This window comes from Lynx rufus, unplaced genomic scaffold, assembly GCF_022079265.1.
Source record: "Lynx rufus isolate CCGP_SWC_20201006 ecotype Redwood Valley unplaced genomic scaffold, mLynRuf1.p SCAF_22, whole genome shotgun sequence".
In the NCBI taxonomy this organism is placed as follows: Eukaryota; Metazoa; Chordata; class Mammalia; order Carnivora; family Felidae; genus Lynx; species Lynx rufus.
The window spans coordinates 19,101,933-19,127,344 of NW_025814837.1; the positions used below are offsets into that span (position 1 = coordinate 19,101,933).

At 36.7% G+C, this 25,412-nt stretch overlaps 1 protein-coding gene across 1 annotated transcript in view; it reads right to left on the reverse strand.

Moving 5' to 3' along the window:
* Window positions 1-287: 287 nt before the first annotated feature.
* MIB1 (MIB E3 ubiquitin protein ligase 1) overlaps window positions 288-25,412 on the reverse strand; it is a 122,697-nt gene continuing 97,572 nt past the window's right edge. Inside the window, exons 14-21 of the mRNA XM_047086931.1 lie at window positions 24,894-24,980; window positions 23,363-23,524; window positions 20,881-21,062; window positions 18,543-18,735; window positions 14,731-14,809; window positions 8,422-8,535; window positions 5,898-5,998; window positions 288-1,966 (exon numbers count right to left, since the gene is read on the reverse strand). Of these exons, the coding sequence (XP_046942887.1) occupies window positions 1,826-1,966; window positions 5,898-5,998; window positions 8,422-8,535; window positions 14,731-14,809; window positions 18,543-18,735; window positions 20,881-21,062; window positions 23,363-23,524; window positions 24,894-24,980 (1,059 nt within the window). The 3' untranslated portion in view covers window positions 288-1,825. The remainder of the gene's footprint in view (window positions 1,967-5,897; window positions 5,999-8,421; window positions 8,536-14,730; window positions 14,810-18,542; window positions 18,736-20,880; window positions 21,063-23,362; window positions 23,525-24,893; window positions 24,981-25,412) is intronic.

Consider the following 25,412-nt stretch of genomic DNA (forward strand, 5'->3'; position numbering starts at 1 on the left):
AAATAGCCTCAGTGGCCCTTTATTAGATAACTGAATCCATACAAATTTTCAAATTCAAAACTTATAAAAATTTTACTATTCTAAATGCTAAATTATTTAGCTAAACACAGATACGGAATCACCAAGACTACAAAATCAGCCAGCAAAGCTCACCACTGTTTTCACCAGGACTTGCAAAAGCAGCAGCCATTAAATTGCCAGGAATATTCTTAAATTTAGTTGCCGAAATGAAAGAAACAGAAAGGAAGAAAGAAAGAAAAAGAAAGAAAGAGAAGAAAGGAGGGAGGGAAGGCAGGCAGGCAGGCAAGAAGGAAGGAAGGAAGGAATAACCAGAATCAAAAGAAAAAAAGAAAAGAAAAAGCTACAAGATAACTATCCTTAGGAGTAAGCTTATACACAGTATATAGTAGACACCATTGTAAACAGGTGATATTTTTATAATCTAGCAGCAATGACCTCAAAACACTTATTTGTATGTATATTCATCCTAGACAGAGTAACATTACTCATTCAAAGGGCAGAAAATGATTAGATGCTCTAGAATCAAAAGTTTGAGTTAAAGGAAAAACTGCAGATAATCAGACATATTTCTGTAAATGTCCTGGTCACTCTTTCTAAAGTATTTATTATTAGGTTACTTACTATGTCTTGGATACTGTTGGCAATTTAAATAATATCCTCATTTGTAGATAAAGAGTGTTTTCTTTATAACAAGTCTTAGCAACTGAAAGAAAATGGAAGGAGGGCTTACGATGTAGGTAGAACCAGTAACACTGTCAGAATCAACGGGAACAAAAAAAAGATTGTTGCCTTGAGACAATGCACTACCCCTTCTCAGATCACTGGGGTACTACTCAGTACATGAGAAAAGCAACATGCAACCTCAGAGCCCAAATAGGGCAGTATCATTTCACTGGTCAGGTCAAGCCTGGATAAGTGACCACAGGGAAAACTGAGGTACACTTTTCATACACTTTTTTTTTTTTTTAAAGGCTGGCTAAACAGAACAGTGTATAAATTAATACAGGAAAGGCAACTGTTAATGGTCAGTTAAAAGGTACTCTTTCATTGGCCACTTTCCCCCACCTCAGTTCCCCACTGTGACTGCTTATTCTTCCTTTTCATGTCAATCATTCTGAAACTGGCAATTTGATTCAAGTTTAACAATTTTCTTTTTAAGTCTATAAATTAAGCTAAATGCAAAGTCACTACTCTCTCATTCCATGCTTCCATTTACTCTAAGAATTCAGAAACAATCATTTGCATAACTTTTTATCTTAAAAAGATAATCCTCTCTTCAGATAATCTTATCTTCAATATTAACTATGTAAAACTCATATTATAATTTTGTCATTTAATATATGCGGCATAATGGTTTGACTTGCCCTGTTCACTTGATGCATGACTTTTCTGAGTACCTGTGTCAACTGTGTAAAATCACAATAAACTGAAGGACAGCTGATCATCAGGATCTACATTTCTTGAGGTCTAACAAATTTACAAACTGTAAGAAAAATGCAATAAAAACAAAAATAACAGGACATTCTTAAAGGACTTTCCCCTTAGAAGTGACAAGTAAATTACCTATGAATTATATGGATTTGATGTTTCAAATTAAAAGAAACAAAAACAAAAACCACAACTTCAAACACTGTCTTATAGAGGTTTTTTTTTTTTGTTCTGATACATTTACAGTCTAATTACACTCTAGGAAAGAAACTATGATATTAAAAATTAGTTCATTAGAACGTCCAACTAGCTTAACAGCTTCACTAAGAGCTCATGACCAAATACTTTAGCTAACAAAACACACTGAGTTTCTTAATTAATACAAAAGAATCCTTCGCTCAATAGCCTTGCGACAAATAGGACATTCACTCATTCGGTCTCCACAGAGCTGACACGTTCCATGGCCACAGAGGAAAATCATATTCTTCAAACGATCCAAACATACAGGGCACATGGTCTGGAATGGGAGATAACAAGGTAATAAATGCTGAGACATTTTATATTTTGACATTGTATATAATAACTTTGTAACATTTTCTTTTGTTGTTTTAATCTTTTGTTGCTTTAAAATGTTCGAGAAATTTTTTTTAATTAAAAAATTTTTAAATAGTTAAAGTTATCCCTTTATATAAAATAGAAATATCAGTTGTACTGTCATGTATAAAAGACACTTCATTAAATAAATACTATATAAAACAAAAAATGCAAATGTCAAAATCTAACAGGAAATGAATGAAAAATAGCCCCATTCAGTCTCATTCAGATTCCCCAACTCTGTGTACTATATGCTGTTCTTGTATGAAAGTAACACAATACATCAGGCCTATGGGGGAGGGGGAGCAGTGTACAGATGTCCCTAAAGACACGTGCCACACACTATGATAATATCTCAGCCCTATTATCACTATCACTTTAAAAACGAGCAAACTGGGGCTTCGTGGGGCTAAACACCTCCCCACCACAGGCCATAATGTAAACTGGATCATGTGGCCCCAGAGCTCTTGCTTTGAAACATCCTTCACTGGATTACTATTAATGTAGATCCCCTTCAATTAAAAACAATTAGCCTTACTTACATATTAACAAATGTAACTTCATGAACTCAGAAAAATTTAGAAGTACGTTAGGTATACGTTGGTGAAAACACTCTAGGAAATCACATAATTTTTCACAAAAACACATTTTACGTTTTATTTTCAGAAAAACATTTTTTTACCTTACTATACCACAATACTTCATATTATGAAGTCATTTCTATGTTATTTGGGAAAAGTATCCATGGAAAAGTATCCTAAATAACATAGAAATGACATAATCAAAAAGAATTTCTAGATTAATAAACTAGGCCTAAGGCCTATACGAAAATGTAATGATCAACTTTGACAATGATCACTGTGGCAGGGAGGGGGAAGGAACTATAAATCTAATTGTTAGCCCCACCCTTCCAAAGTAAATTTTCACATGTATCTATCTTAAAGCTTGAGAGACAAAGCTGTAGAAAATTGTATATACTTTTTTATTTTAAAAAGCCAAACCAGGGGCGCCTGGGTGGCTCAGTCGGTTAAGCTTCCGACTTCGGCTCAAGTCATGATCTCACAGTCTGTGAGTTCGAGCCCCGCGTTGGGCTCTGTGCTGACAGCTCAGAGCCTGGAGCCTGCTTCAGATTCTGTCTCCCTCTCTCTCTGTCCCTCCCCTGCTCATGCTCTGTCTGTCTCAAAAATAAATAGAAACATAAAAAAATTAAAAAAGCCAAACCAGCCTTTTAGTACCATTAAAATGGTTTCTTTCCCATTAAATTTCCAAGAGTTCTATGCAGTCAATTAGTAACTTCAGTTACTTTGAGATTAATATATTCTTAATAGCACGTGAAATTACACTGGGGTAAGAGAAAGATTGGAGATTTAAATTTTAAAAAGAGTTATTCAGATGCTTTGTCTTAGTTACCTTGACAAAAGCCAAGGACCAAGGTCCCTGCAAGAAATCCCATCAGTCCTCAGAATGAATTTTGTTATAACTGTTTAAATATATTTTTGTGATGAAATCTGGTCATGAATATTATTTAAGGGGGAAGAAACTTCTTTGGAGTGCTGAACTTGGGATAAAAGTAGAGCTGCATTATTTATTTATTTATTTTAAGTTTATTTGAGAGAGACAGAGGCAGAATGAGTGGGGGAGGAGCAGAGAGAGAGGGAGAATCCCAAGTGGGCCCCATGCTGCCAGCACAGAGCCCCACTTGGGGCTCGTACTCACGAAACTGTGAGATCATGACCTGAGCCAAAACCAAGAGTGGAATGCTTAACTGACTGAGCCACCCAGGCGCCCTAAGCTGAATTATTTTTTCAGGACCCATAATAGGGTTCAAAATTATCATTATTCACAACTAATTTTAATTCACAAATAGGAGATGAAATGCTTTTCAGAGAAGACTTGTTCAAAAATCAGTTTTATCTTTCTATAAGGGTCTTATGGGAAAGAAAATGAGATGCTAAGGAGCTTTAAGATTTAAAAAAAATTTTTTTTTAATGTTTATTTTTGAGAGACAGAGAGTGAGCAGGGAAGGGGCAGAGAGAGCAGGAGACACAGAACCCGAAGCAGCTCCAGGCTCTGAGCTGTCAGCACAGAGCCTAACATGGGGCTCGAACTCACAAACCATGAGGTCATGACCTGTGAAGTCAGACACTTAAGCGACTGAGCCTCCCAGGTGCCCTGGAGGCTTTTAAAAGCCTTTAAAAGATTTTTGAAACATTCTATTTTATATTAGAATGAGCTAAATATGTTCCTATTTTTATGTTGCTACATAAGAACAGGTAAATCCATGTTTATCTTTACTCAGTCACCATATAACAAGTATTACTAGGTACTAGATTTCGAAACAAAAACTAGCCAAGTCATAGAGTTTTAATCTTTTCGGATGGGTGCTTAAATTCCTAATAAATACATATGCTTAATTCTTTAATAACTATCTACTATATTACTCTATCACAAGGGTCATTAGTTATCCTATTTATTGACTATATTACTTATAAACTCAGGTAGAAAAGACAAGTGATGACTAACAACTGCATGGCAACACTGATGTGATACCCAAACTAAAGAAATAACACCCTATGCTTCTCAATCTTTTGAATCAGATTTAATTGCTAGGTCAAATGATAAGGTGGGAAGGGAAAAAAGCAGACTTTCTTACTTACCATATATGTAACAAGTTTTAACTAGCTTCTTTATTTTACTGTTGCTGCTATGAAATATTGAGTAGATAAGAGAGGACGTCTGTTGGTATGTATAAGATATAAAGAACAATATAAACCACCACCCAGCTTAAAGCATGGAGTGCTACCCTTTCTTTTGAAGCCCCTCCATATATCTTCCCAAATCCTTTCCATCTACCCATCACTGAAACCCACTATTCTAAATATTGCATTTATCTTTCCCTTGCTTTCTGTTATGACAGAGTGAGAGTGAAAGAGAACATATATATTTTTCCTTTCTACTGAAGTATCACACTTATATAGAAATGTGCACAAATCATAAATGTACCATTTGATAAAAGTTCACAAATTGATCAAATGCACGTAATGGGCACTTTATATCCCTCTATACAGAAACTTCCCTTGTGCCCCACCTTCCAGCCATCCCAGCCAAGAAAACCACTACCCTTGGTTTTAAACACCATCTGTACAATTTTTTCCAAATTTGCACTTCAAAATAATATCCTGCTTAGTTAATATTACAGTGACAAACTTTTCCAAAGTGTTTTTACTAATTTGTACTCCCGTATTCTAATACCGTGTACTGATCATTTCTTTCTTTTTCTTTTTTTTTTAAGCAGGCTTCACTCCCAGTGTGAAGTCCAACACAGGGCTTTAACTTACAACTGTGAGCTCGAGGCCAGAGCTGAGATCAAGAGTCATTCGCTTAACTGACTGAGACTCCCAGGTGCCCCTATACTGACAATTTCTAACACAGAGTTTTCTACTCAGTCTGGTAGGGAGACAGGCACCTCACTGTAGTTTTCTTTTCTGTAATTTTCCTTTCTTCTACTTCCTCCTCTTCTTTTTTTAATGTAAGCTCTATGCCCAAAGTGGGGCCTGAACTCACAACCCCAAGATCAAGAGTCACATGCTCTACTGACTAAGCCAGCCAGGCACCCCAATTTTCATTTCTTGATTACTAGTCTGGTTGAGTATTACTGGTCATCTGTTTGTTTCTTATTTTGGAAAAGGCCTGATTAAATCTTTTAATCATATTACCTTTTACAAACTATTCAAATACTATAAATGATACCCTAATGTGAATCCTACTTACTATGTAAAACACCAACAGCTTTATAGAAAAATATTAAATGCCATCCTTAGAATCATCATTTACCATGAAGAGATCATCATTACCTGCTCCTTAATGTCCTGTAACTGCTGTTGCAACTTTTGCACATCTGCATTGACATTGGTATTATCCTTGTCCTTTTGTAACACAGGAATATTTCCACTTGCTATAATACAAATAAAATATTTTAATGTTATGACTGTTTTGACATAGCAATGATTTTTTTTATTTCTAAAATTATTACTACTTTATTAAAAACCAGACTATTACTAGAATCCCCTTAAAAATGTTTTTTCACTCATGGACAACCAATACAGTAGTGACATTCACGTTATACTCCTTCATTTATAATCTTTAAAAAGAAACAGGTTTGCACATTATTTTCTAATTCTATTTAACTCAGCTAGACAACAAACTACACACAGACTTTTGAGTTCTCCGAGGCGCTTCTATTTGCTTCCTTTGGCAAGCTCACAAACACATTCTATGCTTGTTTTCTCTGTTCCTGCATTTTACAAAGCCAAGATGGGAGGTAGCACAGCACTTTGGCCAGTTTGGGCAGCAATAATCATAAAGTCTCTTAGATGATGTTTAGGAGAACACACAAAAACCTAACCTCCTTCCTTTCTTCCCAGCCCTCCTTGTTACTGATTGGAGATGAGGAATTCTATGAAAGAAAAGATGTGATCAGTGGGTCTACTAAACGGAGGGAGTTTTTGTTTTTTTTTTTTTGTTTTTTTTGTTTTTTTTTGAGAGAGAGAGAGAGGGAGAGAACAAGCGGAGGAGGGGCAGAGGGAGAGAGAAAATTCAAGTAGGCTGCACGCCCAGTGTGGAGCCCGATGTGGGGCTCAATCTCACAACCCTGAGATCATGACCTGAGCCGAAATCAAGAGTTAAACCTTTAACTGAATGAGGCACCCAGGCGCCCCTAGAGGGAAATTTTTTATTGCACTTTTCCTACTCTTTATAGACTTACTCTTTTACTCTAGTTAACTTGTTTCTGGGATTTTAATTCTGCTCTATCAGTGATAAAGACAAAGAGCCCTGAGCAGAATTGGCTACACTAATGTTCTTCCTCGTGCATACATAGAACAAAGAAATCAAAGGTACCATTCCAAGCTTCTATCTAGTGCAAAGATGAAAAATATTTTTATATAGCTATAGTACTGAAAAGGTTGAAAGTAGGGGGCGCCTGGGTGGCTCAGTCAGTTGAGGTTCTGACTCTTGGTTTCAGCTCAGGTCATGATCTCGATGTTTCATGGGTTTGAGCCCCCACATTGGGCTCTATGCTGGCAGCGTGGAGCCTGCTTGGAATTCTCTCTCTTTCCCTCTCTCTTCCCCTCCCCCACTCACACTGTCTCTGTCTGTCTCATAATAAATAAATAAACTTTAAAAAAAAAAGAAAAGAAAAGTGCTGGAGAGGATGCGGAGAAATGGGAACCCTCTTGCACTGTTGGTGGGAATGCAAACTGGTGCAGCCACTCTGGAAAACAGTGTGGAGGTTCCTCAAAAAAATTAAAAATAGATCTACCCTATGACCCAGCAATAGCACTGCTAGGAATTTACCCAAGGGATACAGGAGTGCTGATGCATAGGGGCACTTGTACCCCAATGTTTATAGCAGCACTTTCAACAACAGTCAAATTATGCAAAGAGCCCAAATGTCCATCAACTGATGAATGGATAAAGAAGATGTGGTTTATATATACAATGGAATACTACTTGGCAATGAGAAAGAATGAAATATGGCCTTTTGTAGCAACGTGGATGGAACTGAAGAGTGTTATGCTAAGTGAAATAAGTCATAGAGAGAAAGATACCATATGTTCACTCTTATGTGGATCCTGAGAAACTTAACAGAAGACCATTGGGGAGGGGAAGGGGAAAAAAATAGTTACAGAGCGGGAAGGAGCCAAACTATAAGAGACTCTTAAAAACTGAGAATAAACTGAGGGTTGATGGGGTGTGGGCGAGAGGGGAAAGTGGGTGATGGGCACTGAAGAGGGCACCTGTTGGGACAAGCACTGAGTGTTGTATGGAAACCAATTTGACAATAAATTATATATAAAAAAATAAATTAAAAAAATTTTTTTAAAAGGTTGAAAGTAAATAATTTTTCATCTTTCCACTTCTTTACTGAGTTACATTTCAGTTTATCTACAGTTACTCTGTCCCGAATAAAAGCTATTCTATAAAATACTGACATGTGCTAGGTGAAATGTGCTACACCCAAGAATGAGATGTTAACACTTACATAACTGAAAAAATAATTTGTAATATGCTAATTCACCAAGATACTCTAAATTTAATGTTAAAAAAAAGCAAATTTTCTTTAAGCAAGAACACAACAATTTTCTTTATATTACACATGGAGGTTTCTTAAAAAACCAATGCTCAAAGTTCTATAATCATACTGCAAGCTAGAAAAATACAATCTCAAGTTTCCTGTGATAAGAACAAAACCCCATCTGTTCCTCTGTAGACTGAGGTCACGTACCTTGTGCTTCACAAGCCAACATTCTACTACACATGAGAAGAGATGTTCATGAAAGTCCCAAGAAGACAGCAAAGTAAGAAAAATACACTTACAGATGTCATCAGTGGCATCTTCTGAACTTTTCCCTCCACAACACATAATGAAAGGCACTCTTCGTTCAACTACTGCCCGGCACTGCACACACTTCTTCATCAGGCTAGCACAGTCTGGAAAACAGCAATAGGATACTTCTTACAAGAGACAAGGTGATAAGAGGGTTGGCCTTTTTTGTTCATTTTTAAATTTCACACTAAGATGGGGCACCTGGGTGGCTCAGTCAGTTAAGCTTCTGATGTCGGCTCAGGTCATGATCTTGCAGTTTGTGGGTTCGAGCCCCACGTCGGGCTCTGTGCTGACAGCTCAGAGCCTGGAGCCTGCTTCGATTCTGCGTCTCCCTCTCTCTGCCCCTCCCCTGCTCACGTACGCTCTCTCCCTCTCTCTCTCTCTCTCTCTCTCTCTCAAAAATAAACTTAAAAAAAAATTTTAATTTCACATTAAGATAAACATTAAACAAGTTCTATGAATACACAATTCTATCTTCTTAAAATGTTATCATCTTACAAATGTATATTCTCTAGAGGCAGCCTCTAGAAGAGAGCACCCCTTGTCATGAAAATAATGACATTTTCTAGTAATATATTAGAATAAATTGTCAAAGTTGTTTTTCTGGGTTTTTAACTGTTTTGTTTTTTTTTTTTTTTTGAGAGAGAGAGAGGGCATGTGTGAGCAGGGACAGGGCAGACAGAGAGAGAGAAAGAGAGAGAAAATCCTAAGCAGGCTCTCTGCACTGTCAGAATCCCAAAGTGGGGCTTAATCTCACGACTGTGAGATCATGACCAGAGCTGAAATCAAGAGTCAGACAGACGTTCAACAGACTGAACCACCCAGTCACCACCCCCCTTTTTTTTCCACCTGCAAATAAGCACAATTTTATTTATCCCTTTTCAATATGTACACCTTTTATTTTTTTTTTCATTTTTTATTTTTTTCATGCCTTGTGCCCTAGCTAGTTTTTTTTTTCAACATAATACTTAATTTTTTTTTTTTAATTTACATCCAAGTTAGTTAGCATATAGTGAAACAATGATTTCAGGAGTAGATTCCTTAGTGCCCCTTACCCATTTAGCCCATCCTCCCTCCCACAACCCCTCCAGTAACCCCTAGTTTGTTCTCCATATTTATGAGTCTCTTCTGTTTTGTCCCCCTCCCTGTTTTTATATTATTTTTGTTTCCCTTCCCTTATGTTCATCTGTTTTGTCTCTTAAAGTCCTCATATCAGTAAAGTCATATGATATTTGTCTTTCTCTAATTTCACCTAGCATAATACCCTCCAGTTCCATCCACGTAGTTGCAAATGGCAAGATTTCATTCTTTTTGATTGCCGAGTAATACTCCATTGAATATATATACCACATCTTCTTTATCCATTCATCCATCAATGGACATTTGGGCTCTTTCCATACTTTGGCTATTGTTGATAGTGCTGCTATAAACATGGGGGTGCATGTGTCCCTTGGAAACAGCACACCTGTATTTCTTGGATAAATACCTAGTAGTGCAATTGCTGGGTTGTAGGGTAGTTCTATTTTTAGTTTTTTGAGGAACCTCCATACTGTTTTCCAGAGTGGCTGCACCAGCTTGCAGTCCCACCAACAAAGCAAAAGAGTCCCTCTTTCTCCGCATCCTTGCCAACATCTGTTGTTGCCTGAGTTGTTAATGTTAGCCATTCTGACAGGTGTGAAGTGGTATCTCATTGTGGCTTTGATTTGTATTTCCCTGATGATGAGTGATATGGAGCATTTTTTCATCTGTCAGTTGGCCATCTGGATGTCTTCTTTGGAGAAGTGTCTATTCATGTCTTTTGCCCATTTCTTCACTGGATTATTTGTTTTTTGGGTGTTGAGTTTGATAAGTTCTTTATAGATTTTCAATACTAACCCTTTATCTGATATGTTGTTTGCAAATATCTTCTCCCATTCTGTCGGTTGCCTTTTAGTTTTGCTGACTGTTTCCTTCACTGTGCAAAAGCTTTTTATTTTGATGAGGTCCCAGTAGTTCATTTTTGCTTTTGTTTCCCTTGCCTCCAGAGATGTGTTGAGTAAGAAGTTGCTGCGGCCAAGATCAAAGAGGTTTTTGCCTGCTTTCTCCTCGAGGATTTTGATGGCTTCCTGTCTTACATTGAGGTCTTTCATCCATTTTGAGTTTATTTTTGTGTTTGGTGTAAGAAAGTGGTCCAGGATGCTGTCCAGGTTGCTTCTGCATGTTGCTGTCCAGTTTTCCCAGCACCAGTTGCTGAAGAGACTGTCTTTATTCCCATTGGATATTCTTTCCTGCTTTGTCAAAGATTAGTTGGCCATACGTTTGTGGGTCCATTTCTGGGTTCTCTATTCTGTTCCATTGATCTGAGTGTCTCTTCTTGTGTCAGTACCATACTGTCTTGGTGATTATAGCTTTGTAATACAGATTGAAGTCTGGGATTGTGATGCCTCCTGCTTTGGTTTTCTTTTTCAAGATTGCTTTGGCTATTCAGGGTCTTTTCTGGTTCCATACAAATGTTAGGATTATTTGTTCTAGCTCTGTGAAGAATGATGGTGTCATGTTGATAAGGATTGCACTGAATATGTAGATTGCTTTGGGTAGTATCGACATTTTAACAATATTTGTTCTTACTATTCAAGAGCATGGAATCTTTTTGCATTTTTTTGTGTCTTCTTCAATTTCTTTCATAAGCTTTCTATAGTTTTCAGTGTATAGATTTTTCACCTCTTTGGTTAGATTTATTCCTAGGTATCTTATGGTTTTTGGTGCAACTGTAAATGGGATCAATTCCTTGATTTCTCTTCCTGTCGCTTCATTGTTTGGTGTATAGGAATGCAACCAATTTCTGTGCATTGATTTTATAACCTGCAACTATGCTGAATTCATGAATCAGTTCTAACAGTGTTCTGGTGGAATCTTTTGGGTTTTCCATATAGAGTATCACGTCATCTGTGAAGAGTGAAAGTTTGACCTCCTCCTGGCTGATCTGGATGCCTTTTCTTTGTGTTGTGTGATTGCAGAGGCTAAGACTTCCAATACTATGTTGAACAAACGTGGCGAGAGTGGACATCCCTGTCTTGTTCCTGACCTTAGGGGGAAAGCTCTCAGTTTTTCCAAGTTGAGGATGATATTAGCGTTGGGTAATTCATATATGGCTTTTATGATCTCAAAGTATGATCCCTCTATCCCTACTTTCTTGAGGGTTTTTATCAAGAAAGGATTCTGTATTTTGTCAAATGCTTTCTCTGCATCTGTTGAGAGAATCATATGGTTCTTGTCCTTTCTTTTATTGATGTGATGAATCATGTTAATTGTTTTGCAGATATTGAACCAGCCCTGCATCCCAGGTATAAATCCCACTTGGTCATGATGAATAATTTTTTTAATGTATTGTTGGATCCAGTTGGCTGATACCTTGTTGAAGATTTTTGCATCCATGTTCATCAGGGAAATTGGTCTATAGTTCTCCTTTTTAGTAGGGCCCCCCTTTTTTTTTAAATAAAAAATACTTCAAGATCTTAAGGCTTGAGAATAAAAAAGGAAGATACTTTTTATAAGTTTTAACTAATATAGAATTATAAGGTTGCTCACATAATTTTCTAAATGTACTTTCTATTGTAAACAGTTTGTCTCTAAAATTCCTAAAATATGTCGAACAATTCTCTTCCTTCTCTATCAAATTGATATCATTTATTATGGAATTGTTTAGTAACTACTTGTTTAATGTAGTAGCCATGAAAATATCAAAAATATATCATAATGGGCTTTCTAATGTTACGTATCAGAGGAATGCTCTCCCATCCCAAGAGGAAATACCTAGGCAAAATTACAGGTTGTGGATTATTAATTCTATACCTAAAGTTATTAACTAATTACAAAATAACATCCTGCAATATACCCTTCCTCATTAGCATGTATTATGAACGTATACTCCATATCTTAGTCTATGTACCAAGTGTCTTTATCGTCTCAAAAACAGGGGGGACAAAAAAACCCCAGGAAAATTGTGACAGGTATCCAGGGATAATTTATGTAGATAAGATGGGGCGTACGCTCCTAATGGTGCTTGCACTGGTGGACAGAGAAGGATTATCAAGACCAATCCCATGTCAAGGCCCAGACAGAGCTGGGTCTGATGCTGGCCTATGCACGATGCACTAGGTAGGAGCAAATGCTAATAGAAATCTGGTTTGGGATTGGTCTTCAATCTGAGGGCACATTTTTTCCTTAAATTTAGTGGATTAAACTAATTAATTAATTTGATATGTAACAATTATTTGAAATTCTTTTAAGTTAGACTGTTATACTGTTTCTATAAAATCTTTCTTACTCCCCCCAAAATGGATACAATCTCTCCTTCCTCTGTTCTGTCAAGGCATTTACACTCTTCAAGGTTTCAATACTCTGTTTAACATTACTGGGATATGGACTGCTTCACCATACCTTGAAAGAGGGGCATTTTCCACCTCAATTTCATCTTCCCTAGCAAATAAATGTTTAACAACTTGTCTGTAAAATGGAGAAAACAATCTACTTCTTAGGGTTGTTGTGAAGATAAGTGAGGAAGTATTCTAAAAGAAATTAAAATGTCTGGTACCAGTCAAGAGCTTAATAAAAGTTAGCTATTCCTCTTGTTATAAAAGTTAGCTGTTACACTTGTTACATCTGAATACAAAGACAATGTAAGAACGTTGGGAAACTCCTGGGGAAAACACCACAATAAGGCCTGAGAATCTGTATTATCAACTACTCATTATAACCAGCTTTCAAGTCTCTTCTGTAGGTATCACTTTGTTCTATCACATGTGTCAGTAAACTACAGCCTACAGGCCAAACCCAACCAGGTCCCTGTTTTTATAAACAAAATTTTAAGGAAGAACAATCCCGCCTATTTATTTACATGCTGTCTATGGTTGTTTTTGCACTACAGTGGCAGAGTTGAGCAATAGGAAAGAGTTAAGTACTTACTACGGAAACCATGTGGCCTATAGAGTCAAAAATATGATTTGACCCTTTACAGAAAAAGTTTGCTAGCCCCTAGACTATGAAAACTTAAGTAACCTGAGTTTTTTTTTTTTTTTTTTCCAACGTTTATTTATTTTTGGGACAGAGAGAGACAGAGCATGAACGGGGGAGGGGCAGAGAGAGAGGGAGACACAGAATCGGAAACAGGCTCCAGGCTCCGAGCCATCAGCCCAGAGCCTGACGCGGGGCTCGAACTCACGGACCGCAAGATCGTGACCTGGCTGAAGTCGGACGCTTAACCGAGTGCGCCACCCAGGCGCCCCTAACCTGAGCTCTTTTTACTTAAGACAGAAATCTCTTTCTATAAGCCCTCTGACAGTTGATAACAGCCATTATACTAGTCTTTGGAAAACAAAACCAATTACTTGAGGCAGAATGTTATAGGAGGAAACCTTGATCCTTTATTTAGTTAATTCGCTGCCTATCAGAATGAAAAAAACCACCAAGGTTTAAAACAAATCTATGTCAATTAAATTAATCTATCATATAATCTGTGTATTACTTAAATATTACACTGAAAATCAATACCTATTGACTAAACTATTTTATAATAGGAAACACCATGCTTTACTTTGAGCTCATTTAAGTAAAGTATAAGTTGTTAAACTTGTTTAAAATCCTTCACTGACAAATGAAACCAGCAAAGGGAAGAGGAGAATGTTGAACAGTGCATGAATTTGAAAAGAACAAGAGGGGGATATAAAAAGGAAGGGACTCTGAGATAGTATGTTTAAAAGATATTTTAAAACATCATGAACTTTCAATATATCCTCCAAAACAGCTCTTTTAACATAACGACTAAGAAAGGTTAAGAAGGCCAGACAGTATAGCCCCAAATAGTTGCTGTGGGTGATTCAGTAGTGGGGGAAAAAAGTATGCAGGAGAGGCAATATTAAGGTGAAGACAAATGAAGATGTGCTAATTTTATATGTGAAAAGGCCTAGACTAAATGTTTCAAAATTCATTTTTGGAAATAAATTTCTATTGTGTGTGATAAGAGATCATTTTGTGCTGATACAAATGAAATCAAAATGTGAGCTGGTAGAACATAGCCTGTTCTGCCTTCTCTAACCTCAGAGCAAGGAGGGACATAGGTGACATTGTACATAGTACCAAGGAAGAGATGGAAGGTACTAGAAAGGCTGACCAATGTTTTTGCTCATGGGTTATATATAAAAACAAAACAAAACAAAACAAAAAAACAAAAAACAAACAAACAAAAAAAACCTCAAAGCTATACTTTGTTTCATTTTCTAGTTCTATGAAAACACCAAGGAAGTTCTGTACAGGCTACTTACTCTCACAAGCACACATGTGTCCACAAGGTTGAAAAAGAACAGCTGCTTTCTTGTCAGAGCATACCACACATTCTTCAATCTACAAAAAAAGAGGTTACAGCATAAGTGTGAACATGTACAGATAAATCCTGTAACTCTAACAGTTTCTTTTGTATCCAAGTGTATTTCCTCTATAAGGAAACACTCTTAGCACAGTGAAACTTCACACACTCTACTTCTCTGTCCCTGACTCTCTGGGTTGCTCATTTTTTCACCTTTATAAACTCTGGCCCTTCATAGGTTCTATTTCCATGTTAGTCTTCCTACCTATCCTAAAGAATGATAAAGAAAACTCCATTTCCTCTGTGGTCAGAAAGACCAGAATAGACTTTAATTCTCTTTTATTCAAAAATTACTTTGAAAGAAAAATAAGAAGAGCAAATAAAGGAGTATAAAAATAAATCTAAGATAAGCTAGATTTCTAATATTAATAAAAAACCAGCCAGATTAGCAGACTGCTAGGGCCCAAGGGGAATTTTTCTATTTATCCACATCCAAGGAACTCTAACCAACATATCCTTTTCTGGGACCTAGTCAGTTCTCCCATGCTGGTGGGAGTCCATGGCTTTGGCCTGTTCTTTCTCTATAATCTCTAAAGGCACAAGTCTTCCACTATCTATTCATAATATTCCTTAATTTTATCTCCTCTTCATCTCCACTTCATCTGAGTTTTGAGTGTGTAACTATTTCTCAACCTTGGCTCTTGGTTTTTTTCAACCCCATCCCACCCCACTGCCCTTGCATTTTTCACTTGTTCTCCCCCCTTCTGACACACATTCACATTTACCCATATCTTGTGACATTAATATTACTGCCCCAAAATGATGACCACCACTCATCTATAATTTCACCTAACTAACCAAATTTTGCATGTGCTCTCTGTATGGACTTTCCCAATGTGTACCTTGCTATGTACATAGAATTTCTATAGTTGAATTAACAGGAGAAAGCAGTAAGATATGATTGGTTGGGACCTTTATATTTCTGGATTCAAATTCCAGTCCCAATAAGAACAAATTACCTAACACTGTTGAGCCAAAGTTTTTTTTTTTAAATCTAAATGATAAAGAACAAACCCTTCTTCAGAAGGTGGTTAAACCAGATATTATGTATGGAGTGTTTAGTTAAAAAAATCTTTGTAGCCTTAACATTTTTCCCCCTTTGGATTTTTTTCCTCAGGTTACATTCCCAGGAATGAAATTACTAAATCAAAGCATGTTTATTGCAAAGGTTCACAAATACTGTCAGCATGGTCTCTCAAAAACATGAACCCATTTATTCAGCCTCCAGCAGTGTTTAAAAGAGTGTGCATTTTCCACTGTCCAGGATAGCATTTTTTAAATTTTATTTATGCTAATTTGATAGGAATGATTAATGGTAATTCATAATTTTTTATTTATATTTCCTTAACTGCTAAGGAGATAAAGCTTATTTACTCCCCCTTCCTCCAAATATTAGTTTTATAATTTGTTTGATCTTTAATGAAGATGTTCATTACTCTTTAACCACTTGGGGTCACTATTTCTTTATATTCAAAGCTCTGTCGCTAACCTGGCAAATCTGTTTGGTGGGTATGTTACTTTTTGTACTTTTCTGCAGGTTTGAAAATTTTAGAACTTGAAAGTCAAACTGAAAGCCTACTGATTCTTGGAATTCAGAAATGGTCTAGAAAGGTATGACAGCACATTCCTCCCTCTCTACCTGCTCCATCAATTTTCCCTTTGTAGACACTCTTGTCTGTGTATCATCACACGGGGGAAAGAGCAGGGACTTAAGAATCATGAGACCTGCATTTGATTCTTTGAGTACACTTCTTTGAGCTTCAATTTTTCCAACTGTGAATCCTAGAGTTAGACAACCAGTAAGGGTTATTCAGTATCTGGGACTCCGCTTCTGGCAACCTGGGGCTCTGAACTCTGAACTTTACATCTCTCTCAAAGCACCTACAACATCCTATATGGCAAAGTAGATTTTAATCTAAGTTTACCAGCACATTACCAGTTTTTAGCAGCTAATTATCATATTCATCTCTGTCCTGACTACAAAACATGTGCTCAATAAAGATTTGTTAAAATAAGGCTTAATCCAACACAAAAAGTTTCAGGCCCAACAACAGAATGCATAGATCAATCTAAAAAATAAGAGAATGGCTTGAATTTTTACCCTTTCAGATTCTTTCCCAAACTGTTGCTTAGTGAGCAGGTAACTAAAGCAAATTATAAATACCAAGTAGAATGATCTGCATTAATCTATTAAGCAGGGATGACCTAGATAGAATGCATATAAAATGCCACCACAGCACCTGCAGTTACGAGACTGTCTGCACTTAACAGACAGTTAAGTGTTGTTAGTTCATCCTTCCCACCTTTACAAAGAGACTAAGCAGCTATACACACCTTACTACTCCAAAATCCTCTATCCAAAAATAACTTCCTTGTAATTTTCCTGTGCCAAAAATTTTACCAAAGATTTGTTCATTTGGATCACAGAAAACATCTAGTTTTAGAAGGCTCCCTATGAAAATGTACAAAGCACCGGCAATGTAACACCTTTTAAGTCATTGCCAGCTAATTCATTATAAGAATTAGTGCCAGCTCCTTTCTAATTAATGAAGGTTAATGAACAGCTTAAGAAACATCAAGGGAATAATGAAGAGAATAAAAAGAGAACAAAAAAAAGAGTATAAGCTTTATAAATGAAACCAAAGAAAACCAAGAGATCTTTTGGTTTAAGCTACTCACCTTAAGAGAAATCATTTGTAAAAAACTTAAATCTCATTTTAACACACACACATGGAAAAACTAACAAGGAAAATCAATTATTTCAGTACAACCAAAATGGGTAAGACAATATAGTTATGATAGAGCACTAAGTTACACAGAAAAAGAATGAAACCAGAAACCTAGAAACGAGTAATACTTCTCAAAAAGTAGAGTCAGACAAGATAAAAAGTTCAGAGTGGATACAGAATTTGGCCCTTGCTAACAGCAAGATGACAGACAGACTTTATTTGCCTCTTGGTGGGACACAATACAAAGTGAGTACCACCATCTGTGAGAATTTCTTGCCAAAAATGTTTAAGCTGACCCTAATCAAGCTGTTAGATCTAACTTCCAGTTTACAGGAAACACAGAGGATAAAGAAACAAATTACACAACACTCTGATAAAACAATCAAATCCAGAATGTGTGACATTCTACAAAAAACAAACAAACAAACAAACAACTGGTGTTTTATGAAGATGAATGCAAGAGAGTCCGTGTACTCAAAAAAGGTGCAATATATAATAACTACAATGAAAAATGGGATTAAGTACAGCTTTAGGTTATAAAAGCAAAATAGATTGATTTTTAACTTCTATAGTTTCTATATACAAAGAAGGAAACTCAAAATTGTTTTCTTCATAAATATATAAATTATACATTCTTAAATTTAAATCATCCTTTTTTTTTTTAATGTTTATTTTTGAGACACAGAAGGAGCATGAACAGAGGAGGGGCAGAGAGAGAGGGAGACACAGAATCCAAAGCAGGCTCCAGACTCTGAGCTGTCAGCACAGAGCCTGATGCAGCGCTCAAACCCACGAACCGTGAAATCATAACCTGAGCCAAAGTCAGACACTTAACCTACTGAGCCACCCAGGCACCTCAAATTTAAATCATTCTTAGAACAAAGTTTAACAGACATATGGCATCATATAATCTTATTTATCATAATTTATAATCTCAAAGAACTTCATAAAATAATAAAATACTGTATTAAAAATATATTACCTTTGTCCTTGACTGAACTTGTTCTTTACAGATGAGGCATTTCTTGACTCGTGGAGAACACAAAGAACAGGTAGCAATATGTCCACATGGGCCAAAAAGAGTATCTCTCTTCATATCTGAGCACACCATGCACTCTTCTAAGGTTTCAGAATCATTACTAATCATGGAAGGACTTCGAGAACCCACTTGACCACTAATAAAAGAAAATACTTCTCATCAATCCTATCAGAATATTTATATTACAACTTCATTAAAATATTTTTAAAACACCTAGAGCATCATTCATATACATAAAAACAGCTTTACTTATATTAAAAAATTAAGCTTTAACATCTGTATATGAAACACTGCATACCATATTTTTCCATTTGTATACATCTCTGCATCTTTACAGGCTTCTGATACTATTTAAATTTCAAATTGAACAAATAGCTCACCCAATGGAAAAGGGTGAATCTTCTTTTAACAAAGAAACCAAAAACACTAGTTACAAAAAATTTAACATAAACAGTTTCACTCAGAATCTGTTACCTCTAAAGAACCAGCAGAGAAGGGCATAGGAATAAAACACAAATTCTAGCTAGAGCCCACATTAGTTATCCTAACTACAGACAGAATGAAGCATCATTAGAGTCCACAACTGACAGGGCACTGTGGAAAATACGTCACTGCAGCTGCTGTTTTGACATTTCTTTAAATGTATCCTTAAGGGGCATAAAATTCTACTATGGAAAGACAGAACACATCTATAAATAATTGGATACAAGACACAGAAATACATATATATGACCAACTACAGCTATACAAAAGGGATACTCTGTTTCTATCATAATCTTCAGAAACTCATGAACATCCATACACACACACACACACACACACACACACACACACACACACACACACTGGTTCCATCTTAGACCCCAGCATTAAAGTTACTACTGCAGGAATTATAGCGCTTTATATCTATATTTTTAGATATGCTCTGTCCTGCTGTAATAGAATTTTATGTTCCTCAAGGACACACTTAAAGAAATGTATATACCTCATATGAATTTCTCCATTAACAGCTCAATGTATAGATTCCAAAGAGATGTCATTTCATCTCCACACCCAAATTAAAAGAGAGACAAGAGAACACAAAGTTAAGGGAAAACTACCAAAATGTTGAATGGCCAGAACCAGGTATAAACGGCAGTAATAGCTGCACAGCATTGTTGGGAGAAAAAAAGGAACAAAATATACATACCTCTTTATATGTCTACAATATTTCATAATAAGAAAAGCAATTGTGTTATAAATAATTAAAATTACTGACATATTTTACTTTTAGAAAAAAAAAGACAAGTGTGAAATCATTTTTAGAGAAAACCCCATCAGGAATCGGTTCCTTCATGTGTTCATTCTTTCAATCCTTCAGTGATACTTAGTGAGTGAGTGTCTGTCAGGCACTGTACAAGGTGCTAGAATTATTACAGACTTTGTGTGACATACACCCTACTGGTGAGCATGTACACTGCCTCTCTTATAAAAGTCTACCGAGCACCTGGGTGGCTCAGCTGGTTAAGTGTCTGACTCTGGATTTCGGCTCAGGTCATGATCTCATGGTTTTTGAGATCAAGCCCTGCATCGGGCTCTCCACTGACAGTGCAGAACCTGCTTAGGATTCTCTCACTCTCTCTCTCTGCCCCTTCCCCATTTGCATTTGCGCTCTTTCTCTCTCCCTCTCTCCCTCTCTCTCTCTCTCTCAGAATACATAAACATTTTTTTTAAGTCTATTAAAAATTTCAGGGCACTTGGGTGGCTGAGTCAGTTAAGTGTCCAACTCTTGATTTCCGCTCAGGTCATGATCTCATGGTTTGTGGGTTCAAGCCCCACACTGGGCTTTGCACTGACAGCATGAAGCCTGCTTGGGATTCTGTCTCCCTCTCTCTCTGCCCCTCCCTTGCTTGCTCTCTCTCTCTCTCTCAAAATAAATAAACATTAAAAAAAATAAAAGTCTATTACAATTTTGAATACATCTAACATTAATCACAGCAATTTCACTAGTACTTCTTCCTATAGATGAATTCCTCTAATGTATAGGAGCACTAGAAGATCAGGCTGGTTTAGAAAAGTTTCTTAGCACTTATTATGCATAAAGCATCGTATTTAGTAATGCAGAGAATAGGATACTAAGTAAGAGACACAGTGTCTGGAGAAAAATTTTTAAGGAAGAAAGCATCAACACAAGGAAGATGAGCAAAGACCAAGACAGTCTCAAGTAATCAAGTCCTCCATTATGAAACCACATGGTGCTTTACAAAGAACAGTAAGTTTTATGACACGAAATGATACAAACCTGACTTTTTCCTTATGACACTTTGCCAGTGCTTTGCAGAGGCTTGGATCAGGACAGAGATCAAGCGGCGATTGACCTTTCTTATTTCGAATGCTAAGGTCAGCACCATTGGCAGCCAAAAAACAGGCAATAGATGCTGCACTCTTCTTCTCCGCCCCCTGGGTACCAAGTCCCATTATTAACTGAAATCAAATGAAAAGAGTCATTATTTTCCCCTTAAGAATCTGTTATCAGTTCTCACCCCTAAATGTGTGTGCACGTCTGAGTGTATATTATATAAAAATTATATTAAAATGTCTGGAAAGAACTCACAGCCTACACAAGTATGGTGGGCATTTATGAGCTGCAGTCCTAACATCCATTCCCCTTCACTCCAGTTTTCTCAGGAATATAGTATGAGGAATGATCCACTCTTTAGTTTTACAGGTGGACCAAAGAAGGCTGAGACCAGTCAGATATCCACTTCATCTAGGTGATTAGTTCAGGGATGACCAATCAGATCAATTAAGGTCAATAAAACTCAAGACCAGGACTTCTGATTTAAGATATTGAGGAAACATGGGGCGCCTGGGTGGCGCAGTCGGTTAAGCGTCCGCCTTCAGCCAGGTCACGATCTTGCGGTCCGTGAGTTCGAGCCCCGCGTCAGGCTCTGGGCTGATGGCTCGGAGCCTGGAGCCTGTTTCCGATTCTGTGTCTCCCTCTCTCTCTGCCCCTCCCCCGTTCATGCTCTGTCTCTCTCTGTCCCAAAAATAAAATAAAAACGTTGAAAAAAAAAAATTTAAGATATTGAGGAAACAGTACTCTCATTTCTTTTTTTTTTTTTAATTTTTTTCTTATGTTTTATATTTGAGAGAGAGGCAGAGAGCAAGTAGGGGAGGGGCAGAGAGACAGAGACAGAATCCAAAGCAGGCTCCAGGCTCTGAGCTGTCAGCACAGAGCCCTACGTGGGGCTCGAACTCACAAACCGTGAGATGGTGACCTGAGCCGAAGTCAGACACTTAACCGACTGAGCCACCCAGGCGCTCCAACAGTACTCTCCTTTCTACTCAATTTAGCTCTGGAGCTGTTAGCAACTGACATGAAATAGTAAGAGGAGAGACAACAGAGAAAAGAACCAACACCAAGGAAGTGAGCCAAGAAAAGGAGAAGGCAATTAATCAGGTTTTGATTTCATCTGAGCTACTGACTCAAACATGTTATCAAACATCTGTAGAGCATCTGTAACAGACCAAGTACTATTTTTAGCACTTTCCATGAATTAACTCATTTAATCTTTGTAACAACCTTATTATGGAGTTAATTATTTCACTCCCTCCTTTTTACAATGAGAAAAAGGAGGTACACAAAGGTTAGAGAATTTAGCTATGGACATAGAGAAAGGTGGCAATTCTACAACACTTTGGTCTCAGACCCCCTTTGCAGTCTTAAAAATGATTCTAAAGTTTATATGGAATGGTCAAAGACTTAGAATAAGTCAAACAACTTTGAAAAAGAAGAAAAAAGTTGGGAAGACTTATACTACCTGAGTTGAATGTTTACTATAAAGCTACAGTAATTAAGACAATAGGGTTGGCATTACATACCTAAAGACACAGATCAACAGAACAGAATACAGGATCTAGAAAGACTTCACATAATATGGTTTATCGATTTGGGACAAACGCACAGCAGGCAATTCAGTAGAAAAAGACAATCTTTTCAACAAATGGTGGTGGAATAACTGGAACATCCACAAGGAAAAAAATGAACCTTGATCCATACCTAACACTATATATAAAAATTAACTCAAAATGAATGGTAGTGCTAAATGTAACAGCTGAAACGTTATAAACTTCTAGTACAAAAGGGGAGAAAACCTTAGTGTCCTTGGGTTTGGCAAAGATTTTTCAGATAAGATACTACACAAAAAGCACAAACAATGACAGAAAAATTTATAAATTAGATCTCATCAAAATTAAGAACTTCTGCTCTTGCAAAAACACTATTAAAAGAATGAAAAGACAAGTCACAGACCGGGAAGAAATATGTGCAAATCCCATAAACTGATAGGGAACTTGAATTCAGACTCTCAAAACTCAATAGTAACAAAACAGCTCAACAAAAGAATGCACAAAAGATGGGAACAGACACTTCATCAAATATATGTAAGTACAAGCAAATGAAAAGATGTTCAATATCAGGCAGTGGTCATTAGGGAAAAGCAAATCAAAATCCCAGCATAGCACTACACACTCAACATGAATGGCTAAAGTTAAAAAAGAACAACCAAACAACTTTCAACTTTCACTAAGAATTTGAAGCAATGTAGTTAGAATTAACTATTGCTTAGTTCATACACTATATTTCTACATATGCAGTTCTGAAAAAATATTTCATCAGATTAAATTAGCCATAAATTTAAGATCTTGCATTAAAAGATACTTCCAAAAAAAAAAAAAAAAGATTCTTCCAGTAGTACTGAATTAAAGATTAATTTACTCACTGTGTTTTTGGATGGCTCCCATGCAGCATCAACCTTCCCCACATCCTGCATATCTTGGAGTTGACGTAGCTGAGACAAGGTATGGTGCCTCAGAGCTTCGTGCAAAGGAGTATCCCCATCTTTATCCTGAATATCTAATTTGGCACCTGCACGGACCAAAAGCTAAAAGAGAAAGACATCTCATTTGCTAAGGTCTCTCTGGCCCACAAGAAATTACAACATATCTAAAGTAACAGTGACAGAGCCCTGGACCTACCTGAAGGGGTTTGCCACTAAAGCCAATTATTTTTATGTTTTCGCTTGCTACTCTCAAAACTCCTGTGTCTCCTTTACAAATAGTGATGAGCTCTGGTTACTCAAATATATTGAATCAGAGAAAACAGAAAGAAATGAGAACCAATTCAGAGACTCCAACATCAAGATAACTGGGAGAAACTGAAGACTTTTTTTCTCTTTTTCTTTCCTTCCTTCCTTCTCCTTTCTTCCTTTCTGCCTTCTCCTTCTTTCTCCTTCCTTCTTCCTTCCAGATTTTATTTTTTAAAGTAATCTTTAAAGTAATCTTCATAATAAATGTGAAGTGTTCACTAAACTACAACCTCTGATATAAAATGCATAATTGATATAGTTCAGTAGATGTTTTAAGTAGCAAATATAACTTTGTAGTTAAGGCTTTGCTTATGGTACTTTTTAACGATTTTCCTAATTCTTTCTACAAATGCTGTCAGAGTTTTAGAAAAACACCATAATCAATCTCAAGCATATGGTCTTACCTGTCTTGGCAAACGGCCATTTTTTGGTGGTGTTTTGTTTTTTGGGTTTTTTTAAATTTGTCCCCAGAAGTTTACATGAGATGTCACTCTCTGACAGTGTTTCTCAAATTTGAACATGCGTGAGAATTACCTGGTGGGCTTGTTAAAGCACAGAATGCTAGTTCCCACCCCTGCAGTTTCTGATTTACTCAGTCTGAGGAGCCCAAGAATTTTCTACCAAGGTCCCAGGTGATGCCGATGCTGCTGGCTCAGCTTCTAAGCTTTAAGAATCACTGCTCTACAAAAAAATTTTAAACTGACAATCTTTCAAATATTTTGTCTGGAATATCAGGTTAGTCAAATATGTATACATTTGTGGCAAACGTCCAGCCTAAGTTTTTAATTATAGTTCACTCTCAATTATACAACCCTGGGATCAGGACCGTACCCAAAATCAAGAGTCAGACACTCAAACAACTGAGCTATCCAGGAGCCCCAGGAATGTACTTCTTAAAAAACTAATTTATATATTACTTTGAAATTCTCTGATTTAATATTTTGGCAACAAAATAGTCTGGCAACAAAATTACATAACAGACTTTGAATATCAGTTTTAAGATTTTCCCCATTATAAATTAAAACTCTCTGCCCAGTATTAGCCAAAACTCATAATTTGTTCATCTAACTATGCCTTCTGAAAAATCTATGTATCATTTTCAAGACCTTCTAGAAATCTATCTGGTAAAACACACTTGTAAGATTCTTGTTAGTAAATACTTTACCCTCACAATCTGGGTGTGCTGTCGTTCAACAGCAAGGTGAAGGGCAGTTTGCTGGTTCACATTCTGGATATCGAGGTTCGCATTACCCTGAACAAGAAAAACAAAGTTTATATACTCAACATTTGACAATCGTAAGCAACACTAAAACTATAACTCTTCATGAGAAATAAATAACACAAACACTGCTGACCACTTTCCTCTCTTCTAGCTACTGCAACACTGTTCTCATAACAGTTGCTGGTAATACAGGAAGAACCAGATGGGGCAGCATCTTTCAGAGGCGGAAAAGCAAGCTTACAATAATTATTTTTACTATAGTGACTCCATCCAGGAACAGTTAAATAACAAAGTTCAATACAGAGCTCAAACACAGCTCCTTCTCAAGCTCCATTATACGGCAATAGAGACAATTAGCTCCTTTCAACTGTAAACAGTATCTCCTAAAACGTTCTATTAATGAATCGTCATATTGGATTTAGATTTAAACTAATGACCTAATAAGGTCATGTACCCTTGCTG